The 23,549-nt window shown below is 38.1% G+C and overlaps 1 protein-coding gene and 1 pseudogene across 3 annotated transcripts in view; both read left to right on the forward strand.

Annotated features, from left to right (window-relative positions):
- Positions 1 to 13,045: 13,045 nt before the first annotated feature.
- The window catches only part of LOC140509584 (aldehyde oxidase 2-like), a 128,502-nt gene continuing 117,998 nt past the window's right edge, over positions 13,046 to 23,549 (forward strand). For all 3 annotated transcript variants that reach the window (XM_072617220.1, XM_072617221.1, XM_072617222.1), the window contains exons 1-2: positions 13,046 to 13,195; positions 22,074 to 22,131. In XM_072617220.1, coding sequence (XP_072473321.1) covers positions 13,142 to 13,195; positions 22,074 to 22,131 — 112 coding nt within the window. In that variant the 5' untranslated portion in view covers positions 13,046 to 13,141. The remainder of the gene's footprint in view (positions 13,196 to 22,073; positions 22,132 to 23,549) is intronic.
- On the forward strand, positions 16,544 to 18,954 carry LOC140510874 (argininosuccinate synthase pseudogene; annotated as a pseudogene).

Genomic DNA, 23,549 nt, shown 5'->3' on the forward strand with positions numbered 1-23,549 from the left:
AATGTTCGGTGTTTTGGGGTGGGGGGAGGGGACAAAAGGGGAGAAAATGTGGAACCAAAAATTTTGTGAAAATGAATGTTAAAAGTTAAATGAATTAATTTTAAAAAAAAAAGAGGCAAGCAAAAAACTTTTTATTGGAGAGAAAAAGAGGGGAAGTAAGAGAAAAACATGAAGTTTACTCTCATCACATTCCACTAAAGGAAGGAATACAATGCACACTCATTTTGGTATGAAAACCTATCTTACAATACAGGAAAGTGGGGGAGAAGGGGATAAGCAGGGTGCGGGGGATGATGGAAGGGAGGGCGGTGGGAGGAGGGAGCAATTTGAAGTCAAGACTCTTGGGGAGGGACAGGATCCAAAGAGAGAATAGAAGCAATGGGGGGCAGGATAGGATGGAGGGAAATTTAGTTAGTCTTACACAACACGACTATTATGGAAGCCATTTGCTTACTACACAGATATGGCCTATATTGAACTGCTCTTCCAAAGGGAATGGGGAGGGAGGGAGGGATGAAGAGAAGATGGAACTCAAAGTGTTAGGAACAACTGTCGAGTTCTGTTCTTGCTACTAGGAAATAAGAAATACAGGTAAAGGGATACGGAAAGTTATCTGGCCCTACGGGACAAAATAGAAGATGGGGACAAGGGAAGGGAGGGATGATAGAAGAGAGGGCAGATTGGCACACAGGGGCAATTAGAAGGCTCAGTGTTTTGGGGTGGGGGAGGGGACAAAAGGGGAGAAAATTTGGAACCCAAAATTTTGTGAAAATGAATGTTAAATGTTTAATTAATTAATTAATTAAAAAATAAAATAAAATAAAGTATGGATAAAAAAAACAACAACAAAAACAAATAACCAAACAAGTGATTAATCAGCCTCTAACTGCAGACCTCCAGTTACTGGAAAGTCTCAAAGAAGTTCATTCAATTTTGAACAGCTCTTTTCCCTTATCTTGAACAGAAAAAAAGTATGATCTGTCTTCCACATAAGAACCATTCAATTACCTGAAGACATCTTCCATTTCCCTAAGTCTCTTCTTCTCCATGCTAAAAAGAGAAACCACAGAATCTCAGAGGTGGAAGGTGTGCTAGTGACCATCAAGTGCAATTGATAGTTAAGCAATACATCCAACAAGTGGTCATCCAACTTGACGTGCTCATCTAGTGACAGACAGCCCACTACCCCATAAAAGCAGACTACTCCACTTTCAGACAGTCTAATTCTTTAAAAGCTTTTTAAAATTCTTCTGAGCCTCCTTGCTACTACTTTTTACCACCTGGGGACAAGAAGAACAAACTGAATCTTTCCTTCTATATAACATCCCTAGATAATCAGAGTTCACAGAGTATATGCTCCACTTTTATTCCATGAAGCAGTGTGTGTGTGTGTGTGTGTGAGTGTGTGTGAGTGTGTGTGTGAGGGTGTGTGTGAGTGTGTGTGTGAGTGTGTGTGTGAGTGTGTGTGTGTGTGTGAGTGTGTGTAAGTGTGTGTGAGGGGGTGTGTGTGTGAGTGTGTGTGAGTGTGTGTGTATGAGTGTGTGTGTGAGTGAGGGGGTGTGTGTGTGTGAGTGTGTGTGTGAGTGTGTGTTTAGCTCCTCTCCTACAGGAAGATGAATGCTGAATGAAGTGCTCTCCATTACCACCTGCTACTGGAAAAAAAAAAGAAGAAATTGAGAGAATACTGTGATCATCTACTGTGATGATTCAGAAAAGAATAAAGAGAAAATATACTGTACTCTCTATTAGGATTTACTGCTGAGAAAAAAGTAAAGAAAAGGAGAAGTCTGAGGAAAGCTGGAACTTGGTGCTCTCTATGCCCAGGCTACATTTCTAAACTTTCAAAAGAAACAGCAGAAGATGCACACCTTTTAAGGAATATTTTATTTGGAGAGATTGCTAACATTATATAATCTTAATTTTCATTAAGACAATTACGTTCTTCCCTGTGGAAGAAAGTTGGAGAAAGAGACAGAGTTGTCTGAAACAATAAAAATGTACAGACTGAGTCAAAATCCACTATTTGGCATTCTTAGTAGGGCAAGAGAAGGACTACATTGACTTCAGCCTACTGCCAAGAAACTAAAACAGGTTGAGACATTTCAATTACTCTAAACAATGACTTTCTTTAAATGAGACACATTTGTCAGCAAGTTTTTTTTTCCAACGGGATAAGTAGCATCCTACTGCTAGTTAGGACAGATGTGACACTGTTAGGCCTTTAAGTCTATTTCATGTGACTGTCTTGCTATTATTACAGCTGTTCAAATCCGCAGGGCTTTTGTTTTGTAATTATGTATTTAATAGGGGACTGGCCACTGAGCCCTGTCCTTATAAGTATTCCCAAAATGCTGCAGATACATCTGCCACATGAGAGAGGCTATGAAATAAGCTTCATGAATATTTGTGATGGACTTCCATGTGTAATGAAAATTCCTTGGAAAGACTTAGAGTATGGGTAGACTTTAACTAACTCTGGTCTGCTAACCATATGGTGTAGAATTTTATTGTTTGGGGTTCATTCAAAACATGCTCACTTATCAGAACCTCAGTCTTTCTCTTCCTTGTCAGCATTCTGATGAGAGAAGGAATTCTATGTAGTAAGAAGGAGGCATTAGACCCTCTCAAAACTGAAGTCAACTTGTGGCTTCTGCATTTGTTCTTTCATTTTAGGTGAAGGAGATTTGAGCCTATGACTGTGAGTTTGAAAGTCAAGAGAGCTAGGCAGCTGAGGTTTGGGAGTCAAGGCTGTGCAGGGTTTGTGGCCAGTCCAGCATCCATGAGTGGAGCAAGAAGCAATTATCAGAACCCAGTCTAGTAATAACTCAGATAAGGATTCATCTAGCAGTGATGCTACATTTAAACTTGTTCTGGGTTAGATATAACCCAGGCCAGTGCTTTAGTAGTTTATGTTCATTATTAGAACAAAAATGTAGGTCATTCAATAGTCAACAGAAAGAGATTTCCTTAGCTATAACAGGAGAAAATCTTCAACAAGAATGTACATGAAGGACACCTCAAGTGAATTCAGCTACATAAAACTCCTTACTTCACTTCACCAGTGTTTTCCACCAGTCAAATATTAGAGAGAGCTCCTAGTGCTCGTTAATGGCTGTTTTGTACTCAGACAACCAAGAAGCAATGTGCATAGCATAAGGTGTTGGTCCCTTGAGATTATCAAATCTTGAGGATGGTTTCAATACATTTTAAGTGTATCAAGTACTCTCCCACAGCCAGATGGCTATAGCTGCCCATCAGAGTTCTAGGTTACCCTAAAGGACATGGGATTTTGGGAAGAAAATCACTTCTCCCCAACCATCAGCTTGAGCCCCCACTGGTGGTATTCCTAGGACCCTCTCTCTGATAAATACAAATACATTTTGCATTATATGATCAGTGTATTGTGTGTTTGTAGGTTTCCACGCATTGGCAGAAGGCTGCAAAAGGGAATTTTGCTGGTTGGGAAGCTTTGAAGTTAAGAGTCCTTGGCAGATCACTATATACATGGCCTTAAAATAGAACTGCAGAGGAAGTAAGGTTTGCTATTTTGCTTCCTTTTCTAGACTCCTCTTTCCTACATGACGCTCCGCCCCAGACACCCAATATCCTTTTGGTATTTATTCTCTAGCTATGTCACCCCAGGTTTGCCTTCTCTGGAAATGTCTCATGCTCCAAAATTAATTACCAATTCTTCCTTTCATTTACTTCCCCTGATCTCCTCAGGAAAACTCCTGTTCCTACACAGCATGACTAATTTACTCATCCAAATATAAGTTGCTCTTAATAAAGACTATATCCTCAAAATGAGATCTCTTTTAAAACTTTGTGTACACATAGTATCAGTTATAAGGTTCTATTCTGACTTTGCATAAGTCAGATTTGTTGGGAATAAAAGTATTTAAAAATTCAAACTAATATGATAATTTGAATCAAAATCAAGAAAATAATTATTTGGTATAAAGCCAATAAAACAAGCAGATGAGGTATAGTGGTATTACAGACTCATAGTTTATACAGGTTTCTTCTTGCCTCTAAGCTCTTAATGTTTTTTGTGTACGAACCTTTTTGGTAGTTGGGCAATGCCTATGGATCCCTTCTTAAACAGTTTTTAAATGTACATACAAAGGAAACTAATTACATTTGAAATAGTTACCAAAACATTTTTTAAAAGTTCATGGACCTCAGATTAAGAATGCCTGCATAAATCTACGTACTATTAAAAATCCCTTAAAAAACTAAAAGTTAGGGATTTTTCCAAACCAGAAAGTGTTATACAGTTATCCCTTTCACAACATGATGGATTAGGGGTATGGTTCCCCCTGTATCTGAAAAATCCAGGTAAAATTTTTTTACCGTACTTTTATATCAGAGAAGAAGTCTGAATTATTACAGCATTAAAAGATAAAATGTGTTAATATTATACAATTATATATACGTATACATACACATATAATATGGATTTCTGAGTTTCAAAGCTTTTTCTGTATTGTCTGTGGCTTCCACTAAACTCCCAAAAATTCCAATTTAATTTCTTATGCCAACCTGTGATACATCAAAACCACAATATATCAAAACCACAATGAGAAAAGTCAAGATGTGGAAGGGATAACTATAGTCTGGACTGATCCCAGACATGTGAACAAATCTTGAACAAATTTCTTCACTCTCAGGGCCTCCATTTCCTCATCTATAAAAATGGTTCAGCTCATTTTTAACCTCAATTCCTGCTAAGTTCCACCAGGAAAACATTTCTTCTCTGGTAAAGTTCTTAGAAAGCACAGAGGAAAACTCCTTTTAAAAGCTTGGCAGATTCCACTATCCTAGATCTAGAGTTAAGGAGCTATGGCTCCACCTGGTGGCAGTTTAAAATGTATATCTGCTTAGATAGCAAGCTAAATTTTAGCAGAAGGTGGGATGCTTGCAATCAAAATCTTTTACCAAGTACCATCAATAAATAGGATGGAATCACATTCAAAACCAGACTTGAATGCAAATTCATTTAAAAATGCCAACAAGGCTAACATTTGATAGAGATGTTCCTGGCTTCCTTTAGTTAAAAAAAAAAAAATACAAACCTAAATGTGTTCCCCATTTCCTTCTTCAACAACAAAATAATGTTCATCTCTAAAGTTTAATCACTATACTACAAAGACTTCATTTCTAAAACCCCTAAGGAAGAAAATTAAGAATTAGGAAGACAGTCAACATTTGGCAGTGAGCTTTTCAAAGAAAGGAGTCTTCTGATGGTTAAAATAATCATCACTTTCCAAAAATTTATCTGGAATGCAGCAGAACCCATTCCATAGCAGCCTGTCACTCATGTATTTTTATGTGTGTTCTGACCGAGGCAACTCTAAGACTATAAATTGGAGAACACGTTGCTAATTTGCAGCGGTAAAGGGGATTTCCTTACCAGAATTCCCCTATGTGAATGAAATTATTAGTCTAGATTCAAAGGAATATTAAGACTAAGTAATTTCTGATTCAAGGTGAACAAAAAGCAAAATTGCATTTATTGAAAACTTGATTTTAAAATAGGATCAATATAGAAGTGAGAACCTGAATAACCAAAACCTAAGGGGTTCTCCACAGGATTGAGTCTCTCCATGTCATTTGTTAAGGTCTGAGCGCTGAAAACTAACAGGGATAGAGTTTGCATAATAAGAATGTGATATGACAGATGTCTTCATTGTAGAAGAGAGATCAGACTTATTCTTTTTGGTCCCAAAGGGCAAAACCAAACCAGTAATAGGTGGGAATTAAACAAGAGATAAATAAATTTAAAACATTACACTTGAGTTTCAAAAATAAACTTCACAAGTACAAGACAAAATGTAATGCATGGTTAGATAGCAGTTTTTCTGAAAAAGATCTGGAGATTTTAGTGAACCACAAGCTGAGTGTGAGTCAGCTTGTAATATGGCAGACAAAAAAAGGCTAATATGATTTGGGGCTACATTAATGAGGTGATTGATAAGTCCCCCTATACTCTGTCCCAATCAGGTCACATCTGGAGTATTGGATTTAGTTCTGGGTACTACAGTTTAAGGAGACCATTGATAACCTGAAGAGCATCCAGTAAAAGGCAACCTTGATGACAAAGGACATTGAGTTCTAGTCTACAAAGCCTGATTAAAGAAACTGGGGATACTTTATAACATGAAAAGAAAATTCCAAAGGGTCATGACAGCTATCTTTAAGTATTTGAAGGGTTGTTATAAGGAAGAGAAATGAATCTTACTCTTTTATTCCCAGAGGGCAGAGAAGCAATAGATAAAAATAACAAAGAGGCAAATTTGAATTTAATATCAGGAAAAACTTCCTAGCAGTAAGAATTATCCATAAATGGGAGGTCCCTTGGTGGGTCTCTCTCATTAGAAGTCTTCAGTGGGAGACTAAATGGGTTGGTATGTCATAATAAAGATTCCTTTTCAAATATGAGTTGAATTGGGTTCTATGATTCTGGGGAAAACATCTATGATTCTGTAAATAAAAAGAAAGGGAGCAGAGAGCAATAGAGAAACAGAGTGGTGATCCGAACAGGTTGTAACATACAGAACCAGGAAGATCTGAGATAAAAGATGTTATGGGGGAAAAGGAATGAGAAAGAAGATAGCTGGTCATGCAGTCAAAATGAAGGATATTAGGAAGACAGCCTGAATGCTGCACTGATATCCTAGAGATTTCAGGGGAAAGTGAGGAAGAACACCAGCACCTTGGGTGATCCCCTTGTAACACACATATAGGAAGACATAGAGGAGTGGCACAGGCATCCAATGAGTCAAGATCTGCCTCATTTTAGAAAGACTATACAAATTGATCACAAATTGAGTAACTTGGTATTTTATCCCTAGTGCCTGGGATATTTTATATCCTTCCAAATGATCACTTTTAACCCAAAATTAGTTAAGAACTCATTTTCTTTTATACCAAAACATGAAAATTCAGCATATTTTAATTTTCATAAATGATGCACTTTTTTGAATGCAAACTGAAAGAGCTTTTATTGAAGAGTTGGGATTGTATGTAACAGAAGAACTGAAATACTCTCCAAAAGGTATTCTTTCCTTTTGTAGCCCAGATGATTATAAAATCCCTATAGTCACTGGAAATCTGAATTCTGTGTCACTTCAATGCATTCCTCAAAGTCAATAGCCATGTACTCATCTATGGTGAAGATGTCCAGTCTACTGCATCAGAGTGCTTCTTCTCCACCAAAAAGAAAAAGAAAACAGGGGCAGGGGGAGAGAAACCCTGGGTTTTGATCTCATTAACAAATTATGAGACTTTGCTTAAGTCATTTCACTTCAGTCTCTCAATCTTTAAAATAAAGAGTGGATTAGATGGCCTCTAAAGTTCTCACCACCTCGAACATTCTCTGCTTTTATTATTATATGACTGGTACATAATTATGTCTTTAAACTCCTGCTGTAAAGATTGCGTTTCCTTTGTGAGTAGTTTGGTCTGTGGTTTTGAGGAAAGATAATCTATCCATACCTTTTATACTTTTACAATATAAAAGAGGGAACAGAACTGATCAGCCATCCTGGCTAGTGGCCTGGTTTCCTAGTCTAGCATTTATCCAACTCTTTATATAATTACCTGGGTTATGGAGGATGAAAGGGGCTATTGTAAGGAAAGTGAACATCTGCATCCTTCAAAAGATCCACAGCAGATGATCTCATGTCCGAATGTGCCTGTATGTCAATCTTAAAGAAAGAAGACCTTTCTGATTCCTTCCTCCTCTGCTGTCAGGGACCAGACGAGGTTAGAATGCTCACAGGATCATCTGGGTTCTTGATATAGTGTCTGCTGTGGCTGTAGCTCACAGGGAGAGAAGAGTGTAGTGACATCTGAGCTGATTAGAATGACATGTATGGATCAATTTGCTGGTCAGGTTTAGAGGATAGGAAAGAGAGGAGATTGTTATTCTATAATGCCCATGTTCAGGTTCTGGGTCTTCTTCCTTTTTAATTTAGATTTAAAGAGACAGATGATAGAGATAGGTAGGTAGATAGATAGACAGACAGACAGACAGACAAATAGAAATAGCCTATAGAATTTATTAAGCACTTGGTATGGGGTAGGCATTGTGCCAAGTGCAGGGTATGCAAATATAGGCAGACAAGACAATGAGAGAAGATAATATATAAAGGGGAGGAATGGGCAAGGAAGGGTACCTACACATGGGCAAAAGCTGCTGGCAAAGAGGTGGAAAAGAAATAGGAGAAGGAGGGCAGGCTGGATCACCTTCAGGAACTTTCAAAGTCCTTTTAAAGATAACAAGTTTCTGTTATAAACAAAGGTCTTTTTGTCTTTAAAAATGCCATTTTTTTTTTCTGTTGTTGATTTATCACTGTGGGATATGGAACACAATAGTTTCCAAAGGATTTATAATGGATAGCACAATGGAAATACCCGTGGTAGATATGAGCAGGCTGTAACCTATAACCACTGAAAAAAATTGAAGACTAGGTATAAAATAAGTCACCTGGGAAAGGTAAAACAGGAAGAAAAAGTGGACTGGTCATATGATGAGGGGAAGTGGTAGCAGGTGGATACACCCAAGTGTTCCACTGGTATCCTCTTGGAATCAATGAATATAAGGATGGTGCCCAGAACACTAAGTGTACCCCACTGTTCCAAACTTATGGGAAGACCTGGGCAAAAGGCAATCTCATAGGATAGGCAGGCATGAATTGGTTGGGATTTGCATCATTGAAGGGAATATTCAAAACAATGAGGTCACAGATCCAGTTGAGTAATTACATGATCCATTAACAATTATGTTCTCATTTTTCATTTTTGCCCTTTCATTTAGAATCCCAGAAATGATCCTTCAACTAGCAAACTGTGGTCTATCCACATTTCCTAAAATGAGAAAGAATGGAAATGGGTTATATCTATGCTTGATTTTATAAGTCTCAAACAAAACCAAAATGCATGCTTACTTCTAAACTTCCAGATGGGTGTTTCGTATATTATAATTTTTCTCTTCCTTGAGGTGAGGGATGCAGAGTTTCCACCCAAATGCACAACATATTTAGAAACTAAGACTCAATCTATGCTTAGCATTCTGATTACAGTCTATTTTACAATGAAAATTCACATCTCCATTTGCAAAACTCTTTTGCAATTTTGATTGAAGAAAAGTTTTATGTTTTTACCCCAGGTCAGATCCACACATACTATAGAAGAAGCACACAGACCCCAGATTCCAGGAGTTTCGATTATCCATACCACTTTTCATTTGTAGGCAGCTAGTGTCTGAGGCTGTATTTGAACTCACAAAGAACTGAATCCAAATTTGACTTCAGATATTTACTAGCTATTTGACACTGGGCAAATCACTTAAGCCTCTGTGTGTTTCATTTTCCCCACTTGTAAAATGAAGGTAATAAAAGTACCTACCTCCTAGGATTGTTTTGAGGATAAAGTGTGATATTTGTCAAGTGCATCTAAAACTTTAAAGTTACATAAATATATTACTGATAGTAATATTTTTTATTATATAGATTGGACTTTAGTATGATCTAAAAGTCTGAATCTCTACTGGTTCCAAACTTAGCAAGTTCCACAACTTAGCAACTGTGTGACCTTGGGCTTATTAGCTAACCTCTTTTAGCCTCAATCTTCATCTGCACAATGAATGTGATGCATAAAATGACTTCTCAAGTCCTTTCAATCCTTACGGTCAGTGAGTTTATGAGTCTATGCAGCAGCCACAGGATCTCAGATCTTGTCTCATAGTGACTGGGAAACAGTTAAGATCTATATTGTTTCTTCACAACTGGGAGAGGGTCAGTTTCATTTTTGTTTTTTTTTTTAACTAAAATGAAATTCCTTAAAGCTTGCCCACAATATTTTTGAAAGAGCACCAAGCTCTCTTTTTTTTATTTAGCTGGATTTGATTGATGTTAATAACAAATGAAAATATCAAACCAACGTTTCTGACCTGAGATGTGTTCTTCGGACAGTAATGAAGTTCAGGTAAGTAAACTTGTTTAAAATGTCACAGTGTTCAAGTGTTCAATAAAGCATGGTGTTTCCAAAGTGTTGATCACACAGAAGAACTTAGACCAGCACTCACCATCTGGATCATCAGGGAGGGAGCATGTCACAGTAGAAAGAGTCAGAAGACCCAAATTCAAATACCACTTCTGATGCCTAACACCTGTAGAACTTAGGCAACTCACTTAAACTTTTCTGTGTTTCAGTCTTCTCATCTCTAAAATGAGAGGGTTGGACCAGATGAATTCTAAGTTCCCTTCCATCTCTATAGTCTATTGCACGATCCGATATTTTCCTGACAATAAGTCCATAACTACCAAGTCAACAAACTTTCCAAAAAAGAGACCATTGATTTCATTCACAGTCCTCTTGTTCTGTCATTCTTTGCATAGGGAGATATCCATGCTTTTTAATGTTTATATAGTTCAAAAATATAAAAGAAGTAAAAAATAAAATAAAAAATAAAATGGGAGGGTTGAACTAAATCTATGATCCTATGATCCTAAATCTCCAATCCTGAGCTCTCTTCTGAGTTCCAGACTGGCTTCTCCAAAATCGACCTCTATTTGAATGCTCTCCCAATTCCAAATGTCCAAAACATTGCTTACTATATTTTCCCCATAACCTCCTTCTACTTCTAGTTTCATCACCTGTCAAAGGAAACACAAAGGTACTACCTCCAAAACCTTGATGATCTAATAAGTTCATATTAAATGAATATTTATAATTGATTCTTCCATCTTACCCACTTCTTACATTTCACAAAGGAACAAAAGTGACAATTTGCCAAATTCAGTATGTATGTACTTTTAAAAACTTATTTTATTTTCAATTCAGGGAACAAAGCAAACATTTCCATAACACAGTACAAGTAAAAAAAAAAATGATTGCACATGAAACTGCAAATCTACCAGCAAAGTTATGTACATTTCTTTTTTCCTCTTGTTTTTAGTTCCCACCTTAAAGAAGGCTTTAAAAAAAGACAAAATAAAAGTACATGGTTTCATATACAATTATCTTCTTTGTTGTCACTTGTATTTTGGAATGTTTGAGGGTTTTTTGATGATTGTTAAATTCAAAATAAGAAAGAAAAAAAATTTAAATAAATGCAATCCCTCATTTGAGCATGGAAATACTTAAACAAATCCAAACAGCCAAAAGCGCTAAAATAGTCCTGCATAAAACACCTGTGGTTTTAGGGTCCTTACCAAAAACAATTTCTTTAGTGAAACTAGACCAGGAATGATTGCTTTTCCACTAATCTCATGGTCCAATGTTTTCACATTGAATTGTAAGATCAGTTTCTCAGGAAAAAACAAAAATAAAACTGGATTGACTGGCAGTGCAGATCAGCTTGGATACTAATCCTAAAATAAGAAGCAGGAGCTTGGGGGTTATATCACAAGACCTTTGAAACAAACACCTGGTCCAGTTTTCTAAGTTTCTATTGAATCCAAAACAAACTCCACAAAACAAATAGCTCAAAAGGTAGGAGGGAGGAAGAGAAAACTACCTGATCAACTTTCCAAAAAGAGACAACTGGTTTGACTGATTTGTTTTTTCTACCAAATTGCCTCACTGTCACAGAAATATAGCTTGACTGTCACTAAGTTTGAAAGCAGATAAAATCCTACCACTTGCAACGTCCAGGTTGGTCTAGTGATCACTTTGGTAACTAACCTGTCATTTATTTTAAGATAAGGGTATTTGGTGAAAATATTATTCCAGTTTTGGATACCTTAATTGTAAACATTCAGTAAGTATATTCCTTATTTTGGAAAAAATTCAGATTGTATATTGACTCATTCACCAAATTCAAGCTATGTTTAAAAAAGGGGGGGGGAGGGGATAATTCCAAAGTGTTAGGAGAAATCTCAGAATTTATGAACTAATGTTACCAAAATAAATGACTGAGAACATTAATAACTCCTGACCCATATGACCACCTTCCCATCTCTACAAAATTTATATGAGATCCCATCTACATATGCATGTGGGGATTCCTTAATGAAGGAAGGTATGAAGAAGAAATAGGTAGGCTTTTGCAAACAGTCAGTAGATCATATCTTTACAACGACACAATTGACTGAACAGTTCAAAGAATACAAAATTTCCCTGTACTTACTGTTTACTGACTATAAAAAAAATTAACGGGAGAGCAAAATCCTGCCTTAAGTCTTGTCTCATTCAACAATGTATCCCTCATGCTCATGTCAGTATCATACATATCGCATACTTTCAATTCCTTGAAAGATATAATAATAGAAATTAAGTTATGTAATGACTCTCTGATAATAATGTTAAGATATATATAATAATATACATTATATATATTAAATGTATAACATACAATAATAATGTTAAGACAGGCTTATCTCAGGAAACTGAAGCAAGGTTGAATGATTTATCCAAGGTCACACAGCTATTAAGAGTCTGAGGGAGGATTTGAATTTAAGTCTTTCTGCCTCCAAATTCAGTAGCCACTACTCCATGCTGTGAAACAGTCCCTGTCCCAAGTGTCCCTGTATCTTCAGGTTTCTGGTTAGGAATTTAGGTAAAGTCCCCCTAACATTCCCTTTCAGCAAGGCTCCTGTCTTTCTACTAGCAGATGTATCAAGAGGCAGTGATAAAATCACTGGACCTGGACTCTGAAGACCAGGGTTCTAATCTGGGAGTAGTCATTTAGCATTTTGGGGCCCTTGGGTGAGTCTCAACCCATTCTGAATATCAGTTTCCACATCTAGAAAATGGGGGAGAACATTTGTCCTACATTCCTCAGAAAAATATTGTGAAGTAATCAGTTCAAAGCTCCTTGTGCTAAGGGTCAAGTTTTGTTTTGTTTTGTTTGTTTTGTTTTTAGTAGACTTTAGAGAAAACTGAGAAAGGCAGAGATTGTATAAGGAGCTGGCTCAGAGAGGCATGGCATGATAAGGTGAGAGAGGATCTGATTGGTGAATTACTTAAAAAGTCAAGGAAGGAATTCTCCACCTCTTCCTTTTATACTTTAAAGCTCTTGTCTTACTGTTTGCCCTCTGACTTTGAGTCAAACAGTTTCCCTGATTTATACTTTCAGTTCTTAATGGCATCCTCTCTTTGAGTTAAAAAAGAAAAAAAATCTGATTTGGAAGCAATGCCTTCCCATTTGCAATCCAATGAGCTGATCTTCTTTGTGAATGGAAAAAAGGTAGGTCTGGGCATAATTATTATTATTATTTATTATGGACTTGGGCAGGAAAAAAAATCATCAGCTTGAGAGAAGCAAACAGGACCCCCTAAAGTTAAACTTTCAACTGGGAAAGAGCAGGGGAAAGAAATCATAGGTTAGCTGTCTTTTTGTTCTAGGAACTGCTTCCTCAGATGGTGGTCACTGAAACCAACAGATTTCTTTTACATCATAGTTTCAGCAGTTATCTGTCATGGGAATTCAGGCTTTGAGTTTTAGTTTTAAATTTGTAATGTGTTTTGGTAATAAGTTCTCAAAATTGGATTAAGGATTCGTTGGATTTTATATCAAAATTGTATTCATAACTGTACAGAAAGGTAAATTATTTTCCCATGTTTTATCTGTCTGATGATCTTAAAGGATAAAAGAGTTCATCTTCAGTTAGATTCTCATACATTTTTAAAAGACTCCTATCAGGTACGGGATTTTATAAACTGAAAATCTCTGAAATTTCCAAATTGGAGAACCAAATTTAAGTGATTGTACTAAACTATATTAAGTCAGATTTATCTAAAAGCTTCTAGATTTGGACCCAGAGAAGCCCCTTTGAGAGTTACTCTGAGAATAAAGATGCTAACGTTCTTGGTTACTTTGGTGACATGTAAATCTCCCTCTTCAGAACTAGTTCATTGTGAGCCCTCTAGGTAATCCGATCTGTACCTGACTTAACGTAATTATGCAATTAGGAGAATTGTGAGAAAACCTTTATTGCATTGTTTAATCCTGGATCCTCTAAAGTAAGCCCCTGCTCCTGAGCAGATGGACCCAGAAGCAGGCAACATTCAGAAGGGACCCCCACCCCAAGATTCAGAAGCCTACTCTCTTAGTTTTTGGCGTGTCCCGTTTTGTTATATACCCAATCACCAAGGCCCTGATTCAAACTGTGTTGGCATTTTCTTACTCTGACATTCTTGGCTTCCTCCCCTCATTCAAACAATGGTTAGTAATTATACCTGGGATACATTTCCCTAATAGATCCTCTCAAAGAACTAACTCCCTAGGCAATATCCCATGATATACCCCTGCCTTTCCTTTATTGGTCATAAAGGTAGATGTTCTTTCAGACTCCCTCCTTTTGGCCAAAGGGAGCAAATGTCAAAATATTTTGGAGGTACACTGCTTTTCCAGAGCTAAGGCCTAACAAGTAGGCTGTGCTCTGAGCTTGGCACAACAATAATCCTTTGGCTCAGAAGTGTATTATTTGCATCAGATATTCACTGAGGGATTTAGCTCCCCCTATTTCCCAGGGCCATCCATCCCATGTTCACAATCACTGACAGGTCCTGTACTCCTGTTCCTGTCACAGAGCTCTGGTTCTGTACCTGGCAGGGTGATCACAACCCCCAAAACAATGACTGTTCCCATGGGACCCAAGAATGCCCATATTGTTCCAAGAAATGCAATCATTAGAACTATCTCAACCCCTTTCATGTATATACGTAGCCCCAGCCTTAGCAGCCTTAAGCCTTCCTTGGGAAGTGAGGGGGGCTTCCATATGCATATGTCATTTTCCTCACTCTAAAAGTAATTAAACTTCTGTTTGTGTTCTGACTCTCCTGTCTCTAACATGCTCCATTTGTTTGGTTCCAGCCACCCAAAGGTTAGAGGCCAGCTCCAATCCAGTTGACACAGTCCTTAATATCTGGGAGGTTAGGGGGTACCTTAGCCCATTTCCAGTCAAAGGAGCCATTTTGATTGAATGGCCTTTGTCAAGAGACAAGAGAATAACTCTGGGTTCCAATAGTCAACTATGAATGTTCATTAAATTTTTCCAATTGTGGTGGAAGTCACAGTAGTCCAAGCTCATTTAGGTCACCAAAAACCCTGTTCATTTGATCTGGGAGAGTTTCTTGAAAATTCACAAACCCCATTTGTACTTCTCCATTGCATTCTGTTGGTCTTCAACATCCTAAAATTTCCCTTCAGCTGTGTGGTTTTCATTGTGCCGCTGCTGCCCTAAAGGTTTCCATAAACATCTAGAATGCCATGAGTGGTTGTAGTGGGTCAGGACTTTTATAGAAATGAAGAAGGTTGACTTTACCCCAACATTTCCACACCACCAACAAAGCTGTTGTGAGCCAAGACTCAGCTAAGCTGACCTGGGATTTTTGAGTTCACTTTTCCCTTAGATGGATTAATCTAGGACCCACCCACAGATCTTTTGATAAAGAGTATATAATGACAGATTTAGGACTATCTGGAAACTCTAGAAGCCCAATGAACTTCTTAGCTAACTTACTGAAATGCTTATTTATCTCCTTACTTTCAGCTTTTATCCACTTTTACTTTCCAGTGGATTTCTTTTTAACCTGAGGATCACTGAATATGATTGTTTTATGATTATTATTATTATAAGAACTGTTTATCTGGACCCTCAGGTTCTGAGTAATCCATCGCCATAGATGGAGACACAATGATGGCACAACTGACCACTGAGAAGAGAGAGATTGTGTGTTTGTGTGTGTGCAACAGGTGGGGGAGGCCATTTGGGTAGAGCACTGTTTTCAGGAGAGTGATTTCTAATGATTCTGGAAAGATGCACGGGGGAGAGGTTATAAAGGGTTATAAAGCTAAACAGAAGAGTTTATATTTTATCCTAGAGGCAATAGTCCAGTGGCACTGGACTTGCTACAGGCAAAATGTGACACGATAAGATCTGCACCTAGAGAAAATTATTTTGGCAATGGCATATAGAATGAACTGGAATGAGGAGAAAGTTGAAGCCAGGGGAGAAATTAGGAAGCTGCTACAATAATCAGGCAAGAGTTGATGAGGGTCTGAAGTAAGGCTCCTTTCTCTATAATATCCAGACATGATCATTAACAGTGTAAGTAGAGAAAAGGGATCAGATTTGAGACATACTGTGGAGGTAGAAATGGCAAGATTTGGCAAGTGATTGGATATTTGAGAAGAGGAAGAGTGAAATGAGGGTATGGAGATCAGAGAGCCAAGATCAATGAAGAGTCAGGTATAATGTTGAGATTAGAAGTTTATGATCCTGGGAGGCTGGAAGGGTGATGATGCCTTCAACAGAAATAGAAAAGTTTGGGGAAGGGAGGGAGAAGATAATGAGTTCAACTTGGATGTATTGAGTTTGAGATCTCTGGGACATCTTCCCATAAAAGAGCTCAAGGGGGAGAAGAAGATAGAGGATTATCTACTTGAGATCTGTAGCCCATGAGTTTTAGAAATACAGCTTCTGTCTGGACATACTGCATGCCCCCCTAAGCCTTTGTAGCCTCTCTCCCAGAGTCCTGGCTCCTTTCTCTATAGTGGTTATCTCAAATCTAAAGGCTTTCTCAGAGCCACATGGCTTCTTTTTCTCCGGCTCATGGTATCTCTGCTCCTTCCTCACAGAAACAGAGTTAGTGCAACAGAGGATAGATTGCTCTGTTATATTTCTTCAAAAAAATAAAACAGCAAAGACAAGTGGAATTTAGAATCTTGGTCATTGCCCTTTCCTGGGGCTCCATGGCAGAACAAGTGTCTCCCTTCAGGTTTCTCCTCTGAATGTGACTTAGCTCCTAGGGAGGAGGATCTCAGACTTCTGTGCTCCAGGCTCCAGACAGGGGAGGGACAAAGTACTATGCGTATAGAGCTGGAAAGGGCCTGCAAAATCATCTATACCACCACCTCAATTTACAGATTAGGAAATGAAGATTCAGAGAGAGCTGAATTCACTGCCTAAGGTCACAGCTAAGGGTAGTAAGAGACAGAGACAGACTGTGAACTTAGGTGTTCTTATTCCATGTCTAGCATGTTTTCCACTATTGCCTTCAGAATTTAACCAATCAATGTCTATAAGGATCTTGTTTTCTTTCCACGTTTTATATTTCATTCTCTGGCTAAAAATGTATTCTCCTTAGCTCTATAGCCAGTGTGATACCTTCTGCTCTTCCAAATGCAGATAAGACATCAGGCAAGACCACTGTAGTTCTTGCCTACAAGAACTGATTCCTAGTGTGGCTGAAAGAGCAGTGCTATGATGTTATTTCCTACTTGGGCAATACTGAACAGAAGGAGGACTTTGAGGACTAAGAGGAAACTTGGGCATTGAAGCTTAGGGCCACAGCAGTTTTCATCAATGATGTCAGTAAGGAATTTGGGGAGAAGTTGGTCTGGCTATTTTGGTCAGTCTTCCATATGAGGACCCTTACCTCTGGATTACTTCCCTTGCATAATCCTGAATTACCCACAAATGGGTGAAATTTGCCTGCTAGAATGGGGCCAAGTATGTGTCCCATGGTGCTATAGGAAAGGAGAATGACCACATCCAGTTTTAACTAGCCTGATATTCCTTGACCACTTAGATAAAAGACATCGCTTCCTAAAGCATGTCTGAATTGTACAAGTTCAAAGGATGCAATAACCTGATGGAGTGTGCAGAGGAACATAGTATCCTAAGAATTACCCCCTCCAAGAGCTCCTGAAGGATAGGTGATAACCTTATGCACATCAATTAAGTAACCAGAATTCTGGAGAACCCCAAGAACCAAGCACTGTCTGACATCTACACAGAGACCCAGGACCTTATAAAGGCTCCCAAGATATAAAGCCCAGATATCTTAGAGATTCAATTCAAGAAACATGCAGGTGACCAATTGTCAAAGGTGGCACATCCCATCCATCACATGTCCTTGTAGCTCTTCTCTTCAGAGCTCTACCTCAACGTAAATGAAATGTGGGCAAACATGGGGAGAGCTGAATTGACATTGTGGAGAACAGTTTCATCGGGATGAAGTCAAGTCCTCTATCATGCTCATTTAAACACTGAGGCTTTCACCATGGATTGGGAAGTAAACAAAACCAAGCCCAGCCTGAGCTTGAAATTATCTGAATTGATGTAGAATGGTTTCTGGCACAAGGGAGGTATTAAGAGAATCAGTTTAGATGAGTAAAAAATAACAATAGCTAGTATTTATATAGTACCTTCATGTAGTGCTTTCAAAATATTGCCTCATTTAAAGTTCACAGCAGCTATGGGATGAGAACGCTGAAATTTTGTTGTTCAGTCATGCTCAACTCTTTGTGATTCCACTTGGGGTTGTCTTGGCAAAGATACTGAAATGGTTTTGCCATTTCCTTCTCCAATTCATTTTACAGATGAGGAAACTGAGGCAAACAGGGTTAAGTTACTTGCCCAGGGACATACTGCTAGTAAGTGTCTGAGGCCAGATTTGAACTCATGAAGATGAGTGTTCTTGACTCCAGACCCAGCACTCTATCCACTGCACCATCTAGCTGCCCTTGTAATAACCATGGGATAAGAAAGCCAAGGCTGGCAAAGGCAAAGCCACGTGTCAAGGGTGACACAGTTAGTAAGTGTATGAGGCTGGTTTTTAACTCGCCTTCCCGATTTCAGGTCAGACACCCAAGAATTACTAAAACAGATGAATTGCTATTTTTTGCAAATCATGTTGCTTGTTTTAAAAAGACCATATTATTGTTATTAACATCTCCCTTTCCTTTTCTCATGTGTGTGAGTTCACCTGCCATTGTGTTGCCAAATCTCAGGAAGAGACTGAGGTGTGGTCCAGGTGTGGGTCTTCAAGGGCCAGGTCTATATCCTGGGTTAAGAGTCTCCTCAGTCACTGCACAGTGAAGAGCTCGTGGGCATGAATATGCAGGGAGATTATGAGCCCTCTCATGCCCCTGCCTTCATCACCATCAACTCCCTCTGGCTAAAGGAATATCTGCAGAGCAAGGTCACCACTCAATAGTCTAAGCAACTCTCAATAGCATGGAACTGTTCCGTGTTTCTGTCAATTTCCCCAAGTAATGGCACTGAATGTCACCACAATTTGTGACTGTCATTCACTCCTCTGATTTGCAACTCAGTCAGGCTTTGTTTCATATTCCTTTAGCAAGCAGAAGTGGTCAACAAAGGGAGGGAAGTTTTGTTGTTAGTGATAACATATGGGCACCTAGATGGTGTATTGGATAGAGAGTTAGACCTGGAGTCAGGAAGACTCATCTTCCTGAGTTTAAATCTGATCTCAGACACTACTTGGCTATGTGAACCTAGGCAAGTCACTTACCCTTGTTAACCTCAGTTTCCTCATCTATAAAGTGAGCTGAGAAGGAAATGGCAAACCACTCCAGTATCTTTGCCAAAAAAAAAAAATAGGGTCACAAAAGTCAAATACAACTGAAAGGAATGAACAACAACCACCTTGCCTTATGGGGAGAAAAATGTAGTTTAAAACTAATAAGAATCTTAAAATAAGGCCACTATCTGAAATATGACAGTTTTAAAAGTCTAAATAGTTTAAAAAGCATTTCATTCATTCATCCTTAGAACGTTCCTAAGAAGCAGGCAGAGTGAAAGAGAGCACTATGGTCTCCTTTGTGGGTGGAGAAAGTGGAACTCAGAGACATTAAGCTGTTCATCCAAACTTGAAAAAATAAAGTGTTGCTGTAACTCTAATTTGTTCCTTGATTTTTTCTAGTCTGCTACTGGAATCTAGTGTCTCTTATGGAAAGGAGAGCTCCTCAGAATTAACTAATGGGAGGAGGGCACTTTGTTACCAGAACCTCCCTGGCTGTACCACCTTTTTAACAACCAATTACATCAATGAAAATAGAAAGACCAAAGCAAGAAAACCAAATATTTTTCATTATTGTGACCAAGCTTGGTCCTAGAGAAATGCTAAGTCAGTTTATCTCATCTTTGTAGAAATGGGAGACTGTTGTATATACTGTCAGACACAAGTTTCTGATTTGCTTAGTTTTGCTACACCGATTTTTTAAAAAATTATTCATTACATGACTGGGGCAGGGGGAGGAGGAATATATTCAGAAATGAATATCATATAAAAACAAAAGATATCTATAAAAAATTGTAAAAACATGAATTAATAATCCCTTTCTGCCCACCCTGTTGCCCCATTCCTAATCCTCTTAGTCAACCACTTTCCTTTCTGAGCTAAACAAGGTAGAACATTTATTTTAACGTTCTTAACAAAATAGAAGTACTGATATTTTGGGGGTTGTGGGGTAATGTAAGCATTTTGGTTTTTTTGGAAAAGGAGGTATTAAGAGAATTAGTTAAGAAGAGTAAATAGCTAGTATTTATGTAGCACTTTTTCAGTAAGTACTTTACAAATAACATCTCCTTTAATACTCACAACAACCATGGAAGGTAACTGCTATTATTATCTGCATTTTACAGATGAGAAAGCTGAGGCAGACAAAGGCTAAGTCACTTGTTGAGGGTGACATAGCTAGTAAATGTGTAAGGCTGGTTTTGAACTCATGTCTTCCTGATTCCAGGTCCAGCACCCTCTCCCTACCTAGCTGCCAAGAATCATTAGAATAGATGAATTACTTCTTTTTTTTTTCAAATCATGGCACTTTCATTAAATAGGTCAAATTATTGCTATTATTATTATCACTTAATGTTTCCCTTTCCTTTTCTCATAGATAAAGGATAAGAATTAGGGACAAAGTCATAAGACGTGAATTAGAAGGATATACCAGTCTAAACTTTAACTGCTGGTTTGAAGACTAGTCTAATTGTAACACACAACTTCTGAGCTCCCTAAATGGAAGAAAGTCTCATCAAATAACTAATACCACACTTTCATATTATATAATCTCTGTAAGTTTTTTAACTACTTCAGATATAGGATGGAGTATATATTTAGTATATATGAACAAGATTCTTAGAAACCTGAATAAAATCTGCAACAAATTCCAAGTCTAGTCTTTTATAATTTAAGGTTTCTCTTTGAGGGAAACTCCCTGAACAAAGAAATAAGAATTCCTAACCAGTTAGTTAACTACTAGATAATTAGACATGTTAATTAGGAAAAATATTTTTGCTGAAATCTCAGGTGAGATTTTAGGTGATCTCAGATGAGATTTGCCCCATTAGGCAAATGATTTGTACTATTTTGCCTCTGGACCCAATATTGAATGCCTGGGCCTTAGCAAAAACCACTAGGGGGCAGTGTGGTGCAAGTGAAAAAGTGCTAGGTTTAGCATCAGCGACCCTAGGTATAAATCCCACCTCCAACTCTCACTACCTGTATGACCTGAGACTAGTCACTTTCCCTTTGTGAGCCTCAGATCTTTACCCATAAAATAAAGAAGATGCATTAGTTGCCTTTGAAGGTCACTTTGATGCTATGATCCAAGAAATTCAAACCTAAATCTTGAACATTCTCAAGTAAAACGGCACCAATAACAGTTAACATTTATATAGCATGTTAGGGTTTGCAAAGCACTTTACTTTTTTCCTCACTTGATTTGACCAAGAAATGAAATTCTTTTTCTTTTAGTGCACAGAAGAGAACAGAGGGAAGTTTAGAAGATCACAGAGAATCAAGACAGCTTTAAAAATTACATATTCAATTTAGTATAGACTTTTTAAAAGAAAACAAACTAGATATAATAGAGATGGGCAGTTTCTTGTACAAAATCTGTTTTTGTTGTTGTTCTACAGTGTATATGGAGGTGCTGATTTTTGTGTTTGTTAATGTCAGAATAAGTGTTTTTAATTTTTAAAAATGAAAGTCATCTCTTCATTCACTCTGAGAAAAGAGACAATGTTCCTTTTTCTAGGATTCTAGAATATTCTCATTCCCAGTCAGGATAACTGATGTCAGCCTTTTTATCATGGGTGTCTCACCAAGAAAAGTTCTCTTGAATCTTGGTGTAAATGTGACAAAACACAGCAGCTCCAGGTGTCTTCATGGTCTAACAGTGTTAAGTGGGGCCAAACCAAACCTAGCTTAATATTATCCATACATACCCAAAATAAACATGTCAAAAGGAGCTATACTAGAATTCTTCAATTGTACTCATCAGTAATCTTCACCTCCTTTCTCTCCTCCAGGTCACAGAGAAGAATGCAGATCCCGAAGTAAATCTGTTGTCCTACCTGAGAAAGAACCGTATCCTTTCCGCATAACAATATACAACCCCATTTCTATATCACTTCAAAGTCTACAAAACATTTTGTTCACAATCCTTTGCAGTAGGTAATATACCTTATTATTATTCCCATTTCACCAATGAGAAAATGGGCTTAGAGAGGTCGATTTATTTTCAGGTTCCATCAACAAGCATTTATTAATATTTGTTATTAAGAGAACATTCTTCTCATGCTGTCAGGACAGCTGATATCAGCCTCTTTGTCAAATGTGTCTCTCCAGGCAGAGGCCCTCATGCATGATTCTATTGGTGGAAATGGAACCAAGCCAGGCTCTGTGCCAGGCTCTTCAGGTACAAAGGCAAATTAACCTATCCCTGCTCTCAGAGAGCATCATACTATTGTGAGAAAACATGCCCACATATAAGTAAATGCAAATATATATAAAATACAAAGTAATTGGGGAGGAGGGTACTAGGAGTGCCTGAGCAGGGAGGGGACCACTTCATATAGGAAGTGGCCCTTGGTCTGAGCCTTGAAAGAATTAGTGAGGGTCTAAAAAGCAGAAGTAAGAAGAACAACATTCTAGAAATGGGGGACTTCCAGGACAAAGATCAGAAAAAGAAGATGGAACATGGGAACAAAAACCAGTTAGTGTTTGAAGGAAAGAACCTGGCCCCTTCCTACCTTCCCCGTCTTCATTCTCTTTCCTCTACTCAACAAACCAGCAACACCTGCCATCTTGCATTTCCTCCAACGCAACATCTTCCATCTGTTCTTTCACTGGCTGAACCTACCCTGCTCCCTCAAGCCTGGAATGTCCTCCCTCTCCTTATTTTTCATTTACAAGTTAATGAGGTATTTCCTTCATTAGAATGTAGGCTCCTTGGGACATGTGGATGCCACAGCTTTGCTTTTCATTCTATGCCCTTAGCACATTTACTTGCCACTTAGTAAGAGCTTAATAAGTACACATTGGGAAGGGAAGCAGCCTTTATATAGTACCTACTATGTGTCAGGCACTGTGCTAAGCTGTTTGTAAATATTATCTCATTTGATCATTACAACAACCTTTCCAGGGACATGCTATTATTATTTCTATTTTACAGCTGAAAAAACAGAGGCAAAGAGGTTAGATGTCTTGCCCAGAGTCACCCTGATAGGAAGTATCTGAGATAACATTTTAATTCAATTCTTTATCCAGTGGTTCTCCTAGTTGCCTAAATAATATGTAATAAGTGTGCAAAGTAGACTAGAGGCAAGGTATGAAGAACTTTAAATGATAGGAGGGTGTATTCTACCCAAGTAGCCTGCCTTGCTTAGAGTGGAATCACTTGGTTATCGACTTAGTTGCTGTGTATAGTTTCTACAAACACCTACTCTGCAACATAACCTTCAGCAAAATCTCCTGGCTCCTTCAGCACTCAGTTCTCACTCCAC

This window comes from Notamacropus eugenii, chromosome 6 (genome assembly GCF_028372415.1).
Source record: "Notamacropus eugenii isolate mMacEug1 chromosome 6, mMacEug1.pri_v2, whole genome shotgun sequence".
Classification (NCBI taxonomy): domain Eukaryota; kingdom Metazoa; phylum Chordata; class Mammalia; order Diprotodontia; family Macropodidae; genus Notamacropus; species Notamacropus eugenii.